At 47.4% G+C, this 19428-nt stretch overlaps 1 protein-coding gene across 1 annotated transcript in view; it reads right to left on the bottom strand.

The window, feature by feature from the left end:
* The window catches only part of eva1aa (eva-1 homolog A, regulator of programmed cell death a), a 56077-nt gene extending 36669 nt beyond the window's left edge, over nucleotides 1-19408 (bottom strand). The window contains exons 1-4 of the mRNA XM_084030825.1: nucleotides 19089-19408; nucleotides 3557-3780; nucleotides 2271-2394; nucleotides 121-273 (exon numbers count right to left, since the gene is read on the bottom strand). Of these exons, the coding sequence (XP_083886951.1) occupies nucleotides 121-273; nucleotides 2271-2394; nucleotides 3557-3780; nucleotides 19089-19200 (613 nt within the window). The 5' untranslated portion in view covers nucleotides 19201-19408. The remainder of the gene's footprint in view (nucleotides 1-120; nucleotides 274-2270; nucleotides 2395-3556; nucleotides 3781-19088) is intronic.
* Between the last annotated feature and the right edge of the window lie 20 nt (nucleotides 19409-19428).

The following is a 19428-nucleotide window of genomic DNA, read 5'->3' as shown; positions in this document are numbered from 1 at the left end:
ACGCTACCAGACTGGATTTGCATTCCCAGCTTGCGTCTCGGTGAAATGTCTTCTCTCTCCTGACCTCACACTGCCCCCTGATGCTTTGAGTAGAGACAGGAAACGTGAAAGGTGCCTCACCTACTGACGGGGCCCTCCTGTGGTAGAGGGGACACTCCAGGGTGCCCTGCTGGGTCCGACCAAACATGGCAGAGTAAACGGCAATCTGCATTCCCCGCTTGCAGCTCAGCCTCATCCTCTCCTCCTCACAGACCACCTTACTCTTATACTCGTCTAGGAAGAGAGGGAGAGGATATGTGTGTGTGTTACAAACAATAAAAAAGAAAAATCAAAAGAGCAGTTTCTTCAAACCTCAAACAAAACAAGCAAAGCACCTTTTCAATTATGAAATATTGTGAGATTTGAATATTTTGGAATACCAATATAATTATTAATTGGAATGTCTTGCTTTGTTGACAACACATTATCTGTTTTCTTTTAATAAGCCCAGGATTCAGGGGCCCGAAGGCTTCATTTGGTGTCAACAGGCGGAGCCGCTCGGCGGACGTGTAGAGCCACGCAGAGGCATTCCTCACACACATCCAGCCACAGTGACCTGTGACAGCCAGAGCAGCTCCACTGGCCAGCAAACAAAAACACAACAGCAGCCGCTCCTACGTCCATGTGGGGAGTGGAACAGGAATGCAGAAAGAAGGTGGAGGAGAGCGGAGAAAAAGGGGGCAGGGCCTGGTTTGTTATAGCTCTTGGTGACGGATTCACTCTTGTTCACCCTTCCTTTTTTCTCCTCCACTTCCTCCATCCTCCACCCGCCTCTCCCTTTCAGAGGCAGTGACACCTGTCCGTTGCACCTCACTAACACCCCATGCAGCCTTTCTGTCTTCCCCTGAGAAGTCATTGGTTAAGTGACAGTGAACAAAGAGCTGCTGATTGGCCCCGGAGTCTGGTGGAGAAAGAAGAAGTGGGGAGGAAAGGGATGGGGGGGGGGGGAGATCAGTGGATTAATGCCCACTTCTGGTCACTCTAGTGTGAACTGCTGCACAGCTCAGTGCGGCCCGGCTCAGCACAGCACTGAGCCATGAATGGAGACTAGAATCTGGGTGGGATTACTGCACTGTTGTAGCTCCCCTCTGGAGTGATACTCTTAGTGTCCGGGCTCACAGGGAGAGGAAGGCAGAGGGATAAGGGAAGAGTTGTTTCCCCTGATGACTGACGCAGGGAGGATGGCAGCAGAAGGAAAGACTTAAATTGATACTGTGACGCTTAATTCTGTGTACAGGGGATACGTCGACACCTGATGCTTTAGAAAAAGTACAGCTCCTCCAATTAATCAATGCCTTAACATGGTGGAGTGCTTCTGTTTGCCCCAGTGATCCTGGGAGCTGTGTTGTCGGGGACGATAGCTCCTGGTAGGGTACCCCAAAGCAAAGTGGCTCCAGGGGAGGGACCAGACCAAGAGCAATTCACTGACCCATAATGAATGGTCCAGGCCAGTGAGGGGAGCACACCGCAGAGCATCTGGTTGCCGGGCACAACCCGGAAAAAATCTACATGGAACCGTCGCCTTGTGTGCACACCTCTCGCAGGGATGTCCTTAGGGATTGGGTGCATTGGGAGCCGGGCAGCAGGCAAAAGTGGGGATCTAGGCATGTACAGACTGGCAGGGTTTGGCTCGGGAAAGGACAGGAAAGGAGAACTTTGGACCTAGACTGGGGATACTGTTGAGTGGTGGGAAGATTCCTTTGAGGAACTCCTGAACCGGATGAAAATGTCCTCCATGGAGCTGCTGCTCCTTCACATCAAAGGGGGCCAGCTGAGGCGGTTTCGGACGTCGGCTCGGGATGCCTCTGTGACACTTTCTCTGCACATCCAAGTAGAGGCCCTGGGGTGGACCAAGAACAAGCTGGAGGGATTATTCATCTGATCTGGGCTGGGAACGCCGGGGGGTTCCCCAGGAAGAGCTGGAAAGCATTGCTTGCCACAAGCAGATAAGCAGAAAATGGATGGGTGGACCTATAGTGCATATACATTATATGGAAATGAACTTTCAGTGGAAATCACCCATTCTTGTGATGGTCATTGGTTGAAACACTTCTCCTTGTTGTAATAATAATCTGGTACTTTATAAACTGTATCGGGGCAGACATGGGGTTGATTTCCTTAGACTGTTAATGTTATAATTCAGTATGTCTCATGTGCAAATTAAATGACCCAGCACAGAGAGAGAGATACAGAGAGAAACATGTGTCACTGTACGACGGTGAGGGACTTACTCGGTCTGCATTTGTACCAGACAATGAGGTATTTACTGCTGCCGGGACACTGGTCCGTCCCAAACACGCGGCTGTTGACAAGGACTTGACAGCTCCTTCTGTCTTGGCACTCGTCCAGCATTTTCTAAAGAGGGAAAGAGTGACAGAGAGCGTGGGGAAGACCAAAGAGAGGTTTAGAGGGAGAACAATAAGCCAAACGACGGTGAGACCAACGGCAGGCAAACCTAAAACCACTTCAAACGGGCTGCTTATGGCCATGGGAATACGGAGGGGAGCAGGTATAGAGAAACCTCCACTCCGCTCATTTCCTGGCTCCTTTTCTGCTCCTCTAGTTTCATCATCTTCAGCCGGCCGTAACCCAGGTGATTGCATTCCAACACAATACCTTCTCCCGTACTAAAATCCCACTCGCTGGAGGAGCGACTCAATGGATTCTGTTCAGAGTCTTCCGCCAATCCGACTTTAAAGGAGAAGCATGTGCAACAATAGATCATGGAATGCACAAGGAGGAACAGGGGGCTTTTATACACATGCAGGTCCTTTTCATGGGATCAGGAAGAAAAATATAGAATAACGCCAGCTTAATATTTTCCAGTTAAATTGGATCAGATGAATGTATACATTCATATGTGCTATATATAACAATACAGTCTATGTATCAGTATTCATCTATTTGCTCTATTTATTTCACTTGATTTGTATACAGAGGGTTGAATCTTTTTAGCTTACTAAAGAAACCGCATGAATGCTGAACAGGATGCGTTTGTGTGCGTGTGTGTCGGTGTTTGTACTGGTGCTGCAAAAGCGAGGGTTCTAGTCCAGCCGCATCCCAATTTGGGAGAGGATGCTAAGGCAAAGACCCCATGAAATCGCTTTGTGTCATGGGAACAAGCATGCGTCCCCTTTAGAGGGTGTAATTTGCCGGAAAACGTCCTCACAAAGCATTACATAATCAGTGTGGTCCTCCTAAATATAACCCCTTGCCCAATTTGACCATTTTACAGAACGCTTTCTCTCAGGAAGAGTGAGGGTGTGTGTGTGTGTGTGTGTGTGTGTGTGTGTGTGTGTGTGTGTGTGTGTGAAGAGCGGACTAACAGAGGGAGAAGAGCCAAAAGAAGAGACAAGATCCAGGTCTGGGACACATGGGAGACACAACAGATCTCTACACAGGCTTAGGGAAACGAATTCATTTTGGCTTCCAGACATTAAAAATGAAGAAAAGTAACCAAAATGATGACGACATCATCATTTTCCAATACAAAGCACATGTGAGCTTGCGTATTTACCTGCAGTGCGGTGGACACAGAACAATATCTGTCATCCTCCCGAGCGTTATACGAACTCAGGAGGGCCTGGTAGGTCTGAGGGCACTGTTGGGGGTCAGAGGCGCCTCTCCTTCCATAGAAAGCTGATTGGACGGTGATGGTGGTGCGGGGCGGGCAGCGAACAGACAGGAAGTCGCCGTCGCAGGCTTGCTCGGTGTAGTTCCTCAACACTTTGGACAGGTAACCTATGAGACAGCGAAACGCCAAGTCAGCCGTTGCCTCAGACACTTTGACCGTCAATGCACGCACAACACGTCGGCGATGTCTTGGTAATGCAGTCCTATAGCAGGAAATTCATTTAAAGACCCTGCATTGGAACCAATGAGGAAGAAAATGCTTACTAAGCAGATTAAACCAACTCGTTACCACTGCTTTGCATTGGCGGAGCTAAATCACCAATTAATCCCTCGTTTCATTGTACCGTCTATGCAGAGCGGGTTGGCAGCGCGCTACGGTCTCTTTCTATCTTCTTCTTCAATAATGGAGGGCTTCCACGGACATTCGGTAATGCTGCATATCAGCAAGCCCCGACAGATCACTGCTTACATCTAAAAAGACACCTCCAGGCCCAGAATACCACAATAACACCAAGAGGATGAAGCTTTAGCTGTTAGCGTCAGCCCTCCAGTCATGGCTGTAGAACTTACTCGTTCTTGTCTTATTCTCTCTATTGGATATGAAAAAGTACCTGAGAAGGATGACTTTTAAAGCCTGACATCTCAAGGAGCTACAGAGTCAAAGTAAATAAAAACAGATTGAAAACGGGTTTTAGAACAACACAAAAAGAGCACAAATGATTCAGTGCAAACATACCTCTTTACTGGGCTTTTTTTTTTCTCCACAGATTTGCAACAGAACTATATTTACTTTGATATAAAAAGAAAACCTTACATAAACCATTTAATGGAACAAGCACCGCAGGACCTTTCATTTAACCTCGGAGGCGGCTGCAAAGCAAATAAAAGCTCTCGTTCTTTTAAAACGTCTCTCGGCTGACTCTACTCTTCCCATTAAGGGCCTTTGAGAGCTGCCAGTCAGCCCGTCAGTCACACAGGAGAACTGAACCCATCACAAAGCCACCATTAACATTCCTGCCTGTGAGAAGGAAAGGCACAGATAAAGGAGCGAGCTGATCCCCGGCCCACCGTCACATAATGTCTTCCTGGACCGGGAGAAACCATCGCTTTACTTTCTCAAATTCATCCTTTTTTTTTTACCTTTTTTCCAACAACTGAAAACAACTTCCAGAGCGACCTTAAGCTTCCTTGTAAGTGCTTTGCAAACACATTTGCAGGGAAGTAAACACACACGCACACACTCGCTAAGTGGACACACTGTGATTCAATTACCTGTATTTGGTTAGTGTTTGGTGGGGGAGAGGAAATAACAGCGTTCTCTAGCACACACACACACACAGGCACACACACACACACACGTGGATAAACACAAAACACACACGTTGTCCCCTTATCGCCATGGCCACAGTTAAAAGAAGGGAAGGGAAACAAAAGCATTCTCGGGCTTTGAAGGGTCAGACTCTCTAAATAGAAATGTTACTAGACCACCATTGCTCACAATAACAGCTTTCCACCTGTGGCTGGGTTGAATGGAGAACGGGTGCACATGCAGTCCTATTTTTACATTTATTTGGAGATTATGTGCATGCAGAATACCAGATTATCAGGACGTGAACTAGAAACAGCAGCCGTCTGGGCGTTACAGCTCAAATTTACAGACATGCAAAACCATCACTACGAACCATTTTTAACAACCTTATATATGTATTTGCTCCAGGTCATATGCGTTACACTGCATATAAAAAAAAAACACTGGGACTGCGAAAATAGTGTTAACATAGGTGTGTGAATTTGAGTAATGACGAATATGACGATTCAGAAATTGGCATCACTATTGAAGTTTAGATTATATTTTCCATTCAGTCTTGTGGGATTAAATAGCTCTCTCCCCCCTCCTGCTCACACAGGTCTGCTTCGCCTGCCACATTCCACACAGGGTGAGAGGGAACTTGGCATTCGCCCTGGCAGCGGCGGGACCACACACACACACACACGAAAACGTCAACACAAACAACGTGGCGAGGACGAGGCCTTGCCGCCCGGCTCCGGGGGTGTGTGGTGCGCTGGTGTAACAGTATCACATTATGAACGCTGGATCTTGGCAAAGCGCCCCGTGCCTTGAGAGACCACGGGTTTGCGCAGCCCACCGGTTGCACCGAGCCGCGGGCACGGCGGCGTAACCAGGGAAACGGGCCGAGGTTATGAAAAGGGTGAAAGGGAGAGGGCTTGAAGATGGATGATTGAATTCACACAGGCCGCCTGGAGGAGGAGTTTCTCAGAGAGAGAGAGAGAGCGCCACAGACACACCGATACGCCTTCCTCCACCTACAAAGTGAGACTGCAGGTAAACAGATTATCTCACACACACACACACACCCTCGGGTGCTTTCTAAAGAATCCCATTTTCCGCCGTCCCACCCTCCTCCCACGCTCTCTGCCTCGCTCTCTTCTTCGGGATCATGACTATTGTTTCCCCTCCACGCTACCTGTTGACTGAAGGCTCCCTTTCCAGGCCAACAAATGAGGCGGGGTCGATGGCACCTGTGTAAACCGCCCCGCCAATGACAGGTGTCCCTCAGAGGCAGAAGGCCGAACAATGCTGGAGGAACACCCAGGCGTCTCTCCTCCTCCCTCTTCCTTTTCATGTGGGGCCAGACTCCTTCCTTAACTAGCTCCGTGCCCTTTCCCCCTCGACAAAAGCGCCGCGCTGTTATGTCTGCTGGTTTGTTTGTTCGCTCATTAAAAGACAGGAGGTCGCGGTTGGCGATGCTGCTCGTGTGCAAACAGGTCGCTGGGGGTTTAATCTCTGCACAAGCAGCATAGGGATGTAAGCGCAGGCCTGCCTTTTGCATCCATCTACCCGACACAGATATTGGGATCTTGTCATATGATGCGACTTAATCCGTCAGTAGGGGCGTCCGCGGTTGGGCTGAAATCTTTCGGGCCGATCGCAAAGCGAGAAATCAGAGGCCCCCTTGTGATCCCCAGCTCCTCATTTGCGGTCATGTGATGACCCTAAATTCTGACCCGGCAGTGATGGAGATTAGTGACAGGCCGCTGTGTTGTGTCAACATGACACAGAAAGAGGTCTTTCCTCTCTGGGAAGCAGTGATTAGTCACAACCTGGTGCAGGTCACACACCAACGTAACCTTACAGGAGTGTGTGTGTTTCTTTATTATTACTTCCATATGAAGTGCTCTTCCCCCAATTTCAGCTCCCACTGCAATCTTACCCTTCCTCTCCTTTCAGGTCTGATCGGGGAGGAAGCTCGAACTCCTCGCGCTCCACCGAGCCGAGGTGTTCAGTGTCCGCTGAGAATGAGAACGACAGGTTTTTCTGACGAGAAAGGAGAGAAGGGCAAACGGCGTTCGACTCCAGAGGCAGTTCAGGTGGAGCGTCGGTCTGTTTTACATGCTCGGGGCTTTTTTTGAAAGACGCCGCCTCCTCCTATTGGCTGCAGAATGAACAATACGCCGCCGCTGAGAAGCATTACCGAGGTGTTATAATAGCGCCGGCTCATTATTCAACGGCTCGCTCATTTAACTCGCTTTTATGTTGCTTGTGATGTAATGTTGGTAAAGCCTCTCACGTTGGGCAAGAATTATTAATATTGCAGAATATTAAAAGATTACGTCGTAGCTTAGTGGCTCAAACGGGCCAGTTTACATTGTATTTTAGAGGTCATCAACAGCCTGCACGAATAAGAGCTGCAACTAAAACCACTTTAATAAATCACGCATGCATAATAATTCATATATATCTGTAACAACACCTCAAACACACATTCCATAGAAGGTAAGTCACAGAGACGTTCTTGAAAGCTTCAAAATCAAAAGGTCGTTCCACGTTTCATCATAGCACATTAGGCATTTAGGCATTTTACAGCTTCATGACTTTATTGGTGTTATTTTAAGCAAATTATAGCCATCAAACCATCAAATGTTCAAAGATGCAGAGCTGCAGGCCTGCTGCTGCGGGAAGGAATTCCCTTTAAGTCGTGATTACTGGGAAGAGTGGAGGTTTCCCCTCAAAGACGCTCGCCGCGCTCTGGCAACACTCGAGAGGAGGCCGGCGGACGAGGAGGAGGATGAAAAGCGGGGAGGAAGATAAGTGACGGAGGAGGAAAGTGGTGGATAAAGACATCCGCTAAATAATCAAGTGCTGATTTAAATTCTGATGTGATGTTCAGAGGGTGGTGGTTTTAATTGAACGAGAGAAGAGAAAGACAACATACTGGTCTTATGGGCCGATGCTCACAGGATGTGGCAGCAGAGCCGGTGGCTTTAGGCCCCGTAGTAATTACTTTTTCCCCCACAGACCACAGAGGCAGCACAAGGGCCCCGGAGCGGGCACGGCGTTCAGATAAAACCACCACTGCTTCTAAATCATTCGCCGTCAAACCCCCTGCTTTCACCTCCTCAGACCTGAATACAGCAGAATACCTGATATGAGTGGGAGAGGTTGATGAGGTGCGTCGACATGAAGTGAGACCTCGGCTACGAGCCGCTGCTGTAAAGATGCCGGCCCTCGCTGCTAAGCCAGTCAGATTTGGCCCTTAAAAAAAAAAAAAAAATGCATTCCTAAAATGCGCTGCATTCCTCTGCTTACAATACATCAGTCTTGCTGCTATAGTCATGTTTTGGATTAGCCTACTTACTTTGCTAATCGCTCCATGGGGCAGAAAAAGAGCACGGAGATATTTTGCTTGAAAACTAAGCGGTTAATATTTGAGTCAGAGCAGATTACCTTCCGAACTACTCGAGCACTGCAGACGGGAAAGCTCATTCAGGGATCTCATTCGAGTGAAAGCATCTAAGATGCCGCGCATGATTTTGAACAAACGTGCACCAGCTTGCATTTTTGGTTCAGAGCAAATATTCAATGGATTGTTTTGACCTGAAGATGTAACGATCTATTGTTCTGTTAGCTCACATCAGCAAATGTACAGTGTCTATTATGCACGATTGGGTTGCAAACTTCCTGCTGGAATGGTTTTTGTTATTTCTTTTTTGTTATTTTCTCTTTTTTTTGTTATTTCAAGGCTCTGTAGGGGGGGAAGGTGATTTTATGTGCATTTTAAGCAGTAAGAGTGAACCAATGAAGCTTTGGGACAGCCAAAACAATGAGCTGGAAGATGCTAAAAAGGTGTTGAGGGTCAGTGGTAGCACGGTGATCTGCAGTGTGTGTGTGTGAGAAGTGGGTGCTGCATTGTATCGATAGTATAAATGGGAACAGAGTGAGGTTCAGGATTCCCAGTTAGTGAACATGTTAAAATACACTGTACATAGTTGGTGATTGGGTTGGGGGGGGGAGGGGTTAGTCAGCTGAGGGGGCTTACTCACATGAGGTGGGTCCCCTGGATTTAACCCCAGCATTTTGCTCTTTGACTTCACACTAATAAAAAAAGGTACCCTCCCCTTCTCCCCGGGATATAAACCCAGCATGCGTTTCACACGTCGCTCTCAGACTTCGCTGAAACAACAGCTAATGCAATTGGGAAGAGTGTGGCAGAAAAAGATGGCAAACCTAATGAAAAAGACCTCAACGTGCTAGAGGAAGAGTACATTGAGAATAGGAGAAAATATGAGGGCTGCATCAGCAGTGACAGCCATGACAGAAAAGACTAATTCACATGTTAGGATTCGGCTCACTAAAATGCAGAAAAGCCGACATGTTTATCCATCTGCTTGCCTCGTGGTGCGTATCAACATCCTCAATCGACCTTCATTTGAATGACAGCGCTGCCAACAAATCCCCCTCCGTCTCCTGACAGACGAGAGACCGGAGGCCCGAGCAGCTGTAGTCATTAAAACCTGGAGACACAAACACAAACACGCCGGCCCGATGGCTTATCTTTCTAACACCTACACACACAAACACACACTCGCATAAACACATAAACCCACAGAGGCACACAAACATCAATCCGCTGGACATGATCAACAAACTTCCTACCCGCCGCCGGCCACCGCTTATTTATTTGCCCACAGCAAATGAATCCAACAGCAGCCTCTCAGGCTTATAATGGGCTGTGTGTGTTTCGGCCAATGGGTCTCAAAAGGATGAAAGTATGAAAACAGTTTTCAATAAAAGCAGAAAAGAACCAAAAGAAATTCTCAGGACTGAAAAGAAATAAAGACCAGACAGAGGAGGCAACAAAGGTTTCATGCTGGGAGATTTACAGATTAATGTTAATCACAAATTAATAAATGTTTTGAAAAACAGTAAGCAGGACCAGAACTGGATGAAGGTAAAACACAGAATATACCCGACTAGTTTCACTGCGATGATGTGCACATTTGACCTGGTTGTCAAATTCTGCTCCCAACTAAACATCAATATTTGATTCTGCAAAACATGGATTAACATGGATTTCTGAAGCATCTACACATCGCATCTATGGTATGGTTATTATTTGGCAAATGGTATGATAGGGTTAGGCGACTAAAACACTGTGCAAAGAGAAAATGATTGTTATTGACAAGCTATCTGAGAGCTGGAGAGATGCCGAATCAAACCCATCAGGGTCGATGAGGACTTCCTGCTCTGGAGGAGAACGTGAACACAACGTGGTCCTCCTTGCTTGTTAACAGCCGCACACGACCGAGAAGATTAAATCCACCCTGAACGGTTTGGCTTAGATGAAACCACAAGAGAAGCTTAGAGGCTAATAACTCGTGTTCGCACACAAAAAAAAGGCCACAGTTAATATTTCAGGATATCGGCGTCAGTTAACTCCTACAGACAATGGGAGGACGTCCACCTGTGGGTCTGCTGTCTGGGCTCATCCTGAGGGGGTTGACTGAGTACAAAACATCTGCTGGGCTCAGAGATGGCCTCACGGTTGGAAAGCAGTCGCTAAGTCTACCCGAGGGAATCCCCAAAAACCAAACACTGGTCCCACCCAAGCCCTCCCATGACCTTTGTGAGCACGTGCCTCTCCTTGTGACCCCTTGGGGTCAAAGGGCACGAGGAGAGGACGCTTTCACTCTTGAGTTTCTGAGCATGTGTGCTTCTTATCATTGTTGGGATGGGATGGGATGCTGGAGGGGGTGAGGGGCCAAAGAGGGAGGGGCCCTCCCTGATGTTTGGATGCGTGTCCAGACGCCCACAGAGAAAGTGTGTGACAGAAAGAAAGACACGGAGGGATGCAGGGAGAGAGCCAGAGGAACAGGAATTTGTCATTCTAATGGCCCCTTTTATGGCGTGGGAGAGTTGGGTGGCATCCAAACTGCCCCATCACTGACCACAGACCAGCAGACACCAGACAGATGCATCAGTGTGTGAACCGCCGAGTGACCGACAGATGTATCTTTTCTTCAGTCCTCCTCACCACAGCGGGTCGGATTTAAGTGATCGCTGGGCGGGGCGGTGGTAGCCTAAGGCACAGCGAAGTGAGCTTGTGACAGGGAGGTCATATGGGAATTATCTCCTTTCACTAGTTCTCTCTCTGCTGCCGTGCAGTTCAGTCAATCACATGTCAAGGAATTGACCCTTTTATAGCAAATTGTATTGCTAAGTGTCAGAGGCAAAAGCCTTTTAAAAAAATACTGGAGAGCGAATCCCTTCCTTATAAAAATCTAAATGAACAAATCTTTGATAAAACACCAAAAAATAGTGCCTACAATCCTTTGATACCCATGAGGCTCAGCTGTCATTGCTATTAGGAAGCAAATCAGACGCTGACCCAGAATCTGAATGTGAATCAATTAACCCAATTTAAGGTTTCAGGTCAGCTTTACAATAGTCTTGACCTTTTGTTCACCCCAATGCTTCTTGGGAGTTGATGTTGACCAATCGCTATTGCTTTCCTATGACCTTGTCCTATGCTTATTTCCTAGCCCTAGTGCTTCACAACATTATCTTTTCAGAAAATACATTTTACCTCCACAACCTGATACTCTCACTCAAAAGCCTGACACAGAGAGAGCAGACAGGCCAGAGCAAGATGAAGCATACCGTGGGCTGCATTCATTCAAAATAGGGCACCTTCCCACAGGTAAGTGGGAAGAGTTTATTTGTGCTTTAGAATGTAACCGGCGTTAAAATAAAATGTTATTCTTCCGATTCACGGCTTTGTTCGGTCACGCTCTTCATTCACTCTTTAGCTCACTCGAACATCGCTGCCATCTCGCTCTCACTCGTCCTTTCGTTGCGTCGGAGAGGAGGGGTGAAGTTTACAAACTCCATCCAACAACGTGACCACATATTATGCGTTTAACACACTAACGCCAAGACAGCGTACCTGTATGCAGGTTCAAGAATGGGCTGTGAGAGTACTTTCTTTAAAACGGTAGAAGTGGGTGGGCACTGAGAGGCTGAGCTTTTGGGGGAATTAACAAGCTTATCAGGGGGCTGTTCTGTGAAAACAAGCAATAGAACAACTCCAGAGGAGCTGAGGGAGTGAAAAGCCATCCAGAGCATGTCCAATGGGACTTAGCAGGGAGAGATCCCCTTCCATTTACAACAAACCCAGACCGATCGGCAGGAATGGCCAGACTAAATGTGAAAGCTTACCTGAACCGATTCATTCCGAGTTTCACGGAGAGTTTGTTTTTGTAGCTACCAAAGAACTGGGGTCTCCTTGGGTAAAACTCTGTCTGGTGAATGTTCAGCCTGAATTTGTACAAAATCAGGACAAATCAACCAAAAGAAACCCAAATTGTCCACTTCAAGTTTAAATACTATATTATGGTCTGGCTAGCCTGAATGCTATTGGACGGATTGCCATTAAATGTGGTCATATGTTCACGTTCTCCTGAGGACAAACTGTGATAACTGGTGACTTTTGAGACGTCCAATATTGGTTTATGACAAAGGGCTTTGTGTTTAGTGCTAAATGCTAACATGCTAAACTAAATGGTGAGCAGTAAACATTATACCAACTAAACATGGGCATGCTAATGCATTGTGAAAATGTTAGCAATGTGAGGTCAGCATTTAGCTCAGAGCACCACTGTGAAGAAAGGCCAATCCCTCAACAACCAATGACATCACACCAAAAGTTCAACCAACCAATCAGCCAACAGCCCAGGGCCATGAAACAGTTATATTGTAATTGGAAAGAACAGCTACATCAGAAGTGAGCCTAATAACTATCATTACATCTATCAAGATAAATCAAATCATTTATTACGTCAAACATTATTCTTACCGTCCGGCACAAACAAGTCTCATTTTGCAGACGGAACCAACGCGGTCCAAGTTTGCCTGGTATTTCTGGCTTAAACATGGAAAAAAAAAAGAGAAAATCTCTCTGCACGCCCCCTCCCTTACCTGAGCTAGCCAGAGGGGCCAGTAAGCAACAGATTAGCAGTGCTTTGGGGAGCGGGCTGCTGTAGCGTGCTGTAATGCAGACTGTCAGTCCGACACAGTTGGGGGGCTACACAATGCCTCCTTGTTCAGACTGGCCCTTCTGCACCCCACCTCTCTACCTCTCCATCTCCCTCTCTCTCTCTCTCTCTCTTTGCCTCGAGGGATTTAATCGAGCCATAAAAACGAATGGCATCCAACGTTTCTTTTCCCTCTCCTATGCTGAACAAAGCATGAGGTGAAGAGGGAAGACGGGACCGAGGGACGAGGATAAAAAAGGAAGCCAGATCAAGGCGGACATGTTGACTCTGAAACCCAACATAAATCAGCTCCCAGGAAGTAGAAGAGAAACCCAGAAAGAAAAGAGGGGCGGAGGAGGGGCATCAAAGCATGGTTGACATTCTCCGGAGATGCAGGAGCAGCAAAGGTGTGTGCGCTGGTTTCTGTGAGTGCGTGTCATAAAAAAATATGACAAATGAGGCCGCTTTCTTAATTAACCGCACGATTGTTGGGATGACGGCTTCCTGCCCTGCAGCTGCATGCAACAACGCCGGGGTGTCACTGAAGAATCTCCCTTCACACATTTCACTGTGTTTTCCCCCTGTGTTTCCCCCCCCACACGCCAAAGAGGGCAAGTGCAAACACACACCTGCGATGTCTACATATATACGTCTTTGCAGTTAAATGCTTTAGGTATTATTAGACCCGTCTGCTCTCGCCAATAACAGTCATTACGATACATTTGGGAGGTTTTGGGGATTAACGGAATCTCTGCTAAAATAATGATTATCATATTATGGGCCAATTATAAGCTTTGATTAAGACATCCAGCCTCATTCAGCTGGTAGTTAGAACTCCTCCACAGCCTACGTAGGTCGTTTTGAATGAGTTTAATTTGGGAGTTTCGCCCCGAAAATGAGACAGACGCTGTTAGAAAAAGTGACGCCTCGTCTCACTCAGACGTAATTCTGTTAACAGCCAATCTAAGCCCTGAAAACGCCCACATTACAGAATCACACCTGACGTTTCGTTTATTTGATTTGATTATTTGCCTTTTTGTTCTGGAACCAACAGCCGTTTCTTATCATGAAACATGACGAAGATGTAACCAACTATAACCTAGGGGGTGGGGATCGAACCACCGACATTCTCCCATCCTGAGCCACATGTTGATAGTTACTGTGCCCCTCATTTCAGACCAATGTTTTCAGGTGATGTTGGATCCAGAAGAGCTTTCACAGGCCAAACAAGCCAAACTTTGACACCAACACAGACTAAAATGTCCTTTATGAAGCGTTACCTCAGTCGGGATGTGCTCTCCTCCCACACACATTTTGGCAACGAGACAAAGACATATTTTGACTGGTGCACATTAATACGGCTCACATGCCGGGACTCTTGTTTGAAAAGAAAACATTTTCACATTCATCTTGTCGACACGTTCCTATTCAAAGCGTTACCCTTTTATTCAGGACATTCTTTCAGCACGTTGTTTTTGTCGTTAAAATGAATACATTTCACGTGTGTTTATTGCAGCGTGAGGCGGGGTCATGTAATTTCCTCGTGCTGAAGGCGAGCAGAGGGGAAGAGTCGCTTCCCGTTGTAAACCACCGTCTCTCATCACCATCGACGCATTGTTGCCCGACGTGTTTGTTTATGTGCTTGTTGCATCCAAGAGGGGGAACTCACGCGGCGGGTCGCGTCGTGCCAGACTTCCGCTTTGAATGGAACACGCCCACCATGCAGGAGCAGGCGCGTCCTGAAGTCATCATTACGCTCTGTAGATTCACGTTTACTTTATTCGACTGCGGATGCAAGAGAAGACTTGTCCCGACCGAACCTTGAAGATGGGATGTACACGGCTTCATATGTGATGCCGTCGCTCAGCTATCGATGCTACATCTCCTACAACAAGCACGGCTAAATATGGATATGATGTTTGACATTCTTAGCGTTCTGGTTCTACTTTTCTCGATTGTGAAGCTGGACAAACCTCTTCAGTTATGTTTTTAGATCCAGCTATCAGTTCCTTATCTTATTGCATTTTTTCCCCCAAAGAGCTCTCTTTATGTCAATGTCTGAGTCGTAGATCTTCACCGTTTATCTATAACGATCGTCACTTAAATATTATGAAAGCAACACCTAAATGGATTTAATGAGGGATTTGAAAGGATTTAGATTTGATAAGCGGATTCCAAACAAGATTCAGATAACGTTTTCAAACCCGCGACTCAAATCCCTCTGAGACACGTCTCCTTATAACGAGAGGGAACGGAGAGAGGGACCAGCTTCTGCAATGAATCCGAAGAGTCAATCAGTAGATCGACCAAATTAAAAAAGTTCAAACTCAAGTCTGTCACCAAACAATGCACGATATAAAAGATTCGGCTCCGTCGTTGACACCCGACAACTCTGTTTGTGATGCCGTCACGCAATGAATCCAAATTTCTTGACACTTGGCTCCTTTGGGAAGCTCGTTCACAGAGGGAGCACTCATTGAATGGCAGCACCCCCCCCCCCCCCCTTCATTCAGCCGCACAGAAAAGCAGCCTTATGCCGGGCCCTCGCCGTCCGCCGCGCCGCCTGCCTCCACCGCAGTAGACAAAACAAGTGGGAGGCAGGATTTGTTTAGACAGAGCTCACCTGGTGCACACAGACACAGAAACAGTGATCAGGCAAGCCCAAGGGAGGAGTCGTGGCGGCGAGGAGGAGGAGGTGGTGGTGGTGGTGGTGGTGGCGGTGGTGGAAAGGGGGAAGGGAAGGGGCTGTGGGAGGAGAGCATGGGGTTCAGTGTGCAGCCCTTTATCCAGGACCACTCAGAAATCAGAGCGGATTAAGATTTGAGGGGCCTCGAGTGGCGCTCGGTAATAGGCGGAGGGGTGTGTTTGTGTGCATGTGCGGGCAGTTAGGGGGTTTAATCCAGCACTGGGACACGGGGTAATAGCAGAGGTGGATTTGTGGGTCTGCGTGCACGTTGGCCATCTATTCCTATCGCTATCGGACAAACCGCGCCCCATTAGCATCACCGTTCCGCATGGAGGCTCCACGCACACTTCTGCTGAAAATATCTGTGTGCATGCGATTAACTCATGATAATCACCTAAACAGCTGTTTAAGAACCCACAAAATGCTACTGGATTGGGAGCGCTGGGACAGATTTTAAATTTGTTTTAAATATCTATTAATTAAATTCTTTGAGATGTTTTTCAGGAAGTTATTCTCCACTCCATGAAAAAGCCTTCAATGCATTATTCTGATGGTTATCCACCTTAATACACAGTTAGCTACCATTTCAGACAACTTAGCAAATCCAGATCCAGAAAACTACAGCATCTTTATCTCAGATATGTTGCTGAGGTCGTATTTGTATGAAACGTCTCTTGCGATGGATTTGCATTTTAAATCTCTGTGACCTTCAGTATAAAGTGTGTTTTAATTAATCAAGTAAACAAAGAGATCTAAATGCAAAAACATCAACACTGATCAAATCAAACTGATCCCACACAACTCTGCCCTTTTCAAGTGATCCACATAATATAATTCATGACCTAAAAAGAAACAAATACGGCGCCTTTCGTTCTACCTTACACAACAGCGGTCAACATGTGTGATGAGGTCCGACAGGGGGGAACAAAGCGCAAGATGGATGATAACTCCCTCCCCCCTCACAACACACTCACAGTTACTATGGGTTGACCTCAGTTGACCCCTTGGCCCCTCAACAGCCTCACATCCCATTGACTGGGGTTAAATAGGGGTTTTTTTGCCTACAGGGTTTTATGACAGAGAAAGAGAAGAAAAGTCGCGCCACTGTAACCCTTTGGCAGCGTCATATAGTTTGTCTAGAGTCGGAAATGTTCCACGGGTAAAAGAAATGCACAATGCACCTCTGTTGTGTAAGCAACTGGCGGTTGAAAGGCCCGGTTGGAGCACATGCTAGAATCCTGCCATTGTTTCGCCATTTTTCTCCCCCCAAAACAGCGTGGCAATCATCACCTCACCTTCACGACTATGTGTTGACGAAAACCATGAGGGGTTTTCGGTCAGATTAGGCAGGAAGAGCAGAAATAACAGCAGTGACTGCAGACAAAATGATTAACCGGTTATGTTCACTATCAGATTCTGGCTGATCCGCTTCTGAATCGATCAACTGATGCTTTCTACGTTCTTTTCTGGGGATGGATGGTTCACTTTCATAACAACCTTGTCACATGAGTAAACCTGAGGAAATGGGGAGGAGAGGAGACACAAAAAGAAAAGAAAAATCAACCAAAAACATCAAATGCGGAGTATCAATAACTTGTAAAACATTGAGCATTAAATAGCGAGCTGCGACGTTAGCCTGGGGGCTCTGAAGTGTTGCTCAGCTCACTCCACACCTCTAATTAGCTGTTCAGGCTGCTGTATAATAGAAAATGATAACAGGGCGAGAGACAGAACCAAATCACCCACAAACATACAGTGGTTTGTTTCCATGATGAAATATAACAAAAAAACAGCACTGATAATCTTTTACTACCATAAACATTCCTTTGGAAATCAACAGTTGGGTGAATTCACCTCAGGTCAACGGATGCAACCAGACCGTCCAGCATCACTGATCCGAGATCAGCCCGATTCTGTCAGACGCGGCAGCACCCGTCAATCAAAGCGGCCCTTCGGTCTCCGGGGAGACCCCAGCTGGTCAAGAATGCAAGGCTTGAAGGATTTCTTTGTCCCCGGAGGTATTCTGAGTCCCCGTTCAGTCGCTGGACGTGCTTGGTCAGCATTTCTGTGCAATCTGGAGACCTGACATCCCCTCTAGAATCTGATCTCAAAGCAGAGGTAGATCCCCAAAAATGACAGCAGTCTCCTCCCCCATCCCCGAGTTATCGCTGAGTCACTGAAAAGTCCAGAAGGTGAACTTCCAGCCCCCAAGAAATGTTGCAGCAAAGCTGAGATTTCAACAAATTAACTCCTGCCTATGACACAGCGTTTGCATAATCGGGTCTAAGCCGGGGGTCTCGGTGAACCGGCTCCAGCACAGTGGAAATCTGGAATCAGCCGGCCTCATAGTTCCCCCTCGTCCTGCTTAATTAACCACAATTTGATCCACTCAATCATACGACAAAGACCGACAGCCACTGACACATGCAGGCTTGTCAACGGGCCTTCACCACGCTCTTTAGCAGCTCATTAGGCTGCAACGCCGACACATGCACACGCCGAGGACATGCAACATGCATCTGCTCCTCAGCACCTTTTTCCCCACGGTGTTGGCCCCCGCTCGTTCCCAACCATTAGACCCATTAGGGGCCAATTAACACCGACACAAAGCTCCCTTCCTGTTTTATGGCACAGTAAACAAAACCTGCAGGCCTGCCTCGGGCTCCGCGCAGCTTCAACTGCCTTTAATGCAGCACAGAGAAACTCATTAGTTTAGTAATACGTCGCCCCGTTTCTTAGCCAACATGAAAGCCCACGGATTCCGTCACACTGGATTGCACATGAACCTGGAGGTAATTGGCAGGTTCCCAGGGGCCACTGATATAACTGGCGTTGACTTTACCTTTCAAGCTGATTGTACAGGAAGCATAAAACACACTATATCTGCCGATTGCTTTCTTCTCCCAGAGTTGTAAAATCTGCAGCACTGGGGCCAGACAATAGCTCCACATCTAGTGACACATTAACCACATAGCATTTATCTCCATTTCATCAATGGGATATATACCGGTATACATGTTGCAGGTCTGTGCTGATAAAGAAGCAGTTAATCCCCACAGCCAGGTTCGCTGTGTTCCTTAACGTGGGCCAGGAAAGCAGACAGCAGCACAACAGGCGTGTGTTTAAAGTGGCGTTCTGCTCGGTTAGTGAAACATTTGAAGGAGCGTGCTGCGGCTCGCCTCGGACGTGCGACACACACAACACACTGCGCGTTGTTTGAAAGTAGGGCTGATCCGGGTTACATTTCATCTCCCGGGGTGCGTGTTGACTCCTCGAGCGTAAAACAAGGATGAGGCTTATAAAAACGTGACACCTGACACCTTTTAAAGCTTAGAAAAACAAGCCATTCCACTACTTTTTTGTTGTACACAAAGCATGGACGTAAAACTCCCCCAACCTGAGAAGTCTGAAGAGCCTTTGGTGAGATCGCCGAGGACGCCCAGGCACGTTATTCCCAACAGGAGCGCACAACTGACGGCTGAGAGAGTCCCGCGATCCGAGAGGAACATCCTTGAAGCCGAGCGGTTGGTGGGTCTCTCCGTATAGCATTAGAAAAAAAAAAAAAAAAAAAAGTCCGGCGGCCGCGTCAGATTCCGCGTCGCGTGCGGGAGATGTGCGGTCCCATGTCTCGAGCCCTCCTCATCCTCCCACCACACTGCCGCGAGAGTGCGCGCGTCGAGCAGTGCGCGCTGCTCTCCCCGGCTGCGTTTCGGAACTGCGTGTTGTGTTGTGGGAGG

Source organism: Eutrigla gurnardus (genome assembly GCF_963514095.1).
Source record: "Eutrigla gurnardus genome assembly, chromosome: 16".
Lineage (NCBI taxonomy): Eukaryota > Metazoa > Chordata > Actinopteri > Perciformes > Triglidae > Eutrigla > Eutrigla gurnardus.
The sequence above is the reverse complement of the archived record's forward strand: the minus strand, read 5'-3'. Positions and strand labels throughout refer to the sequence as shown.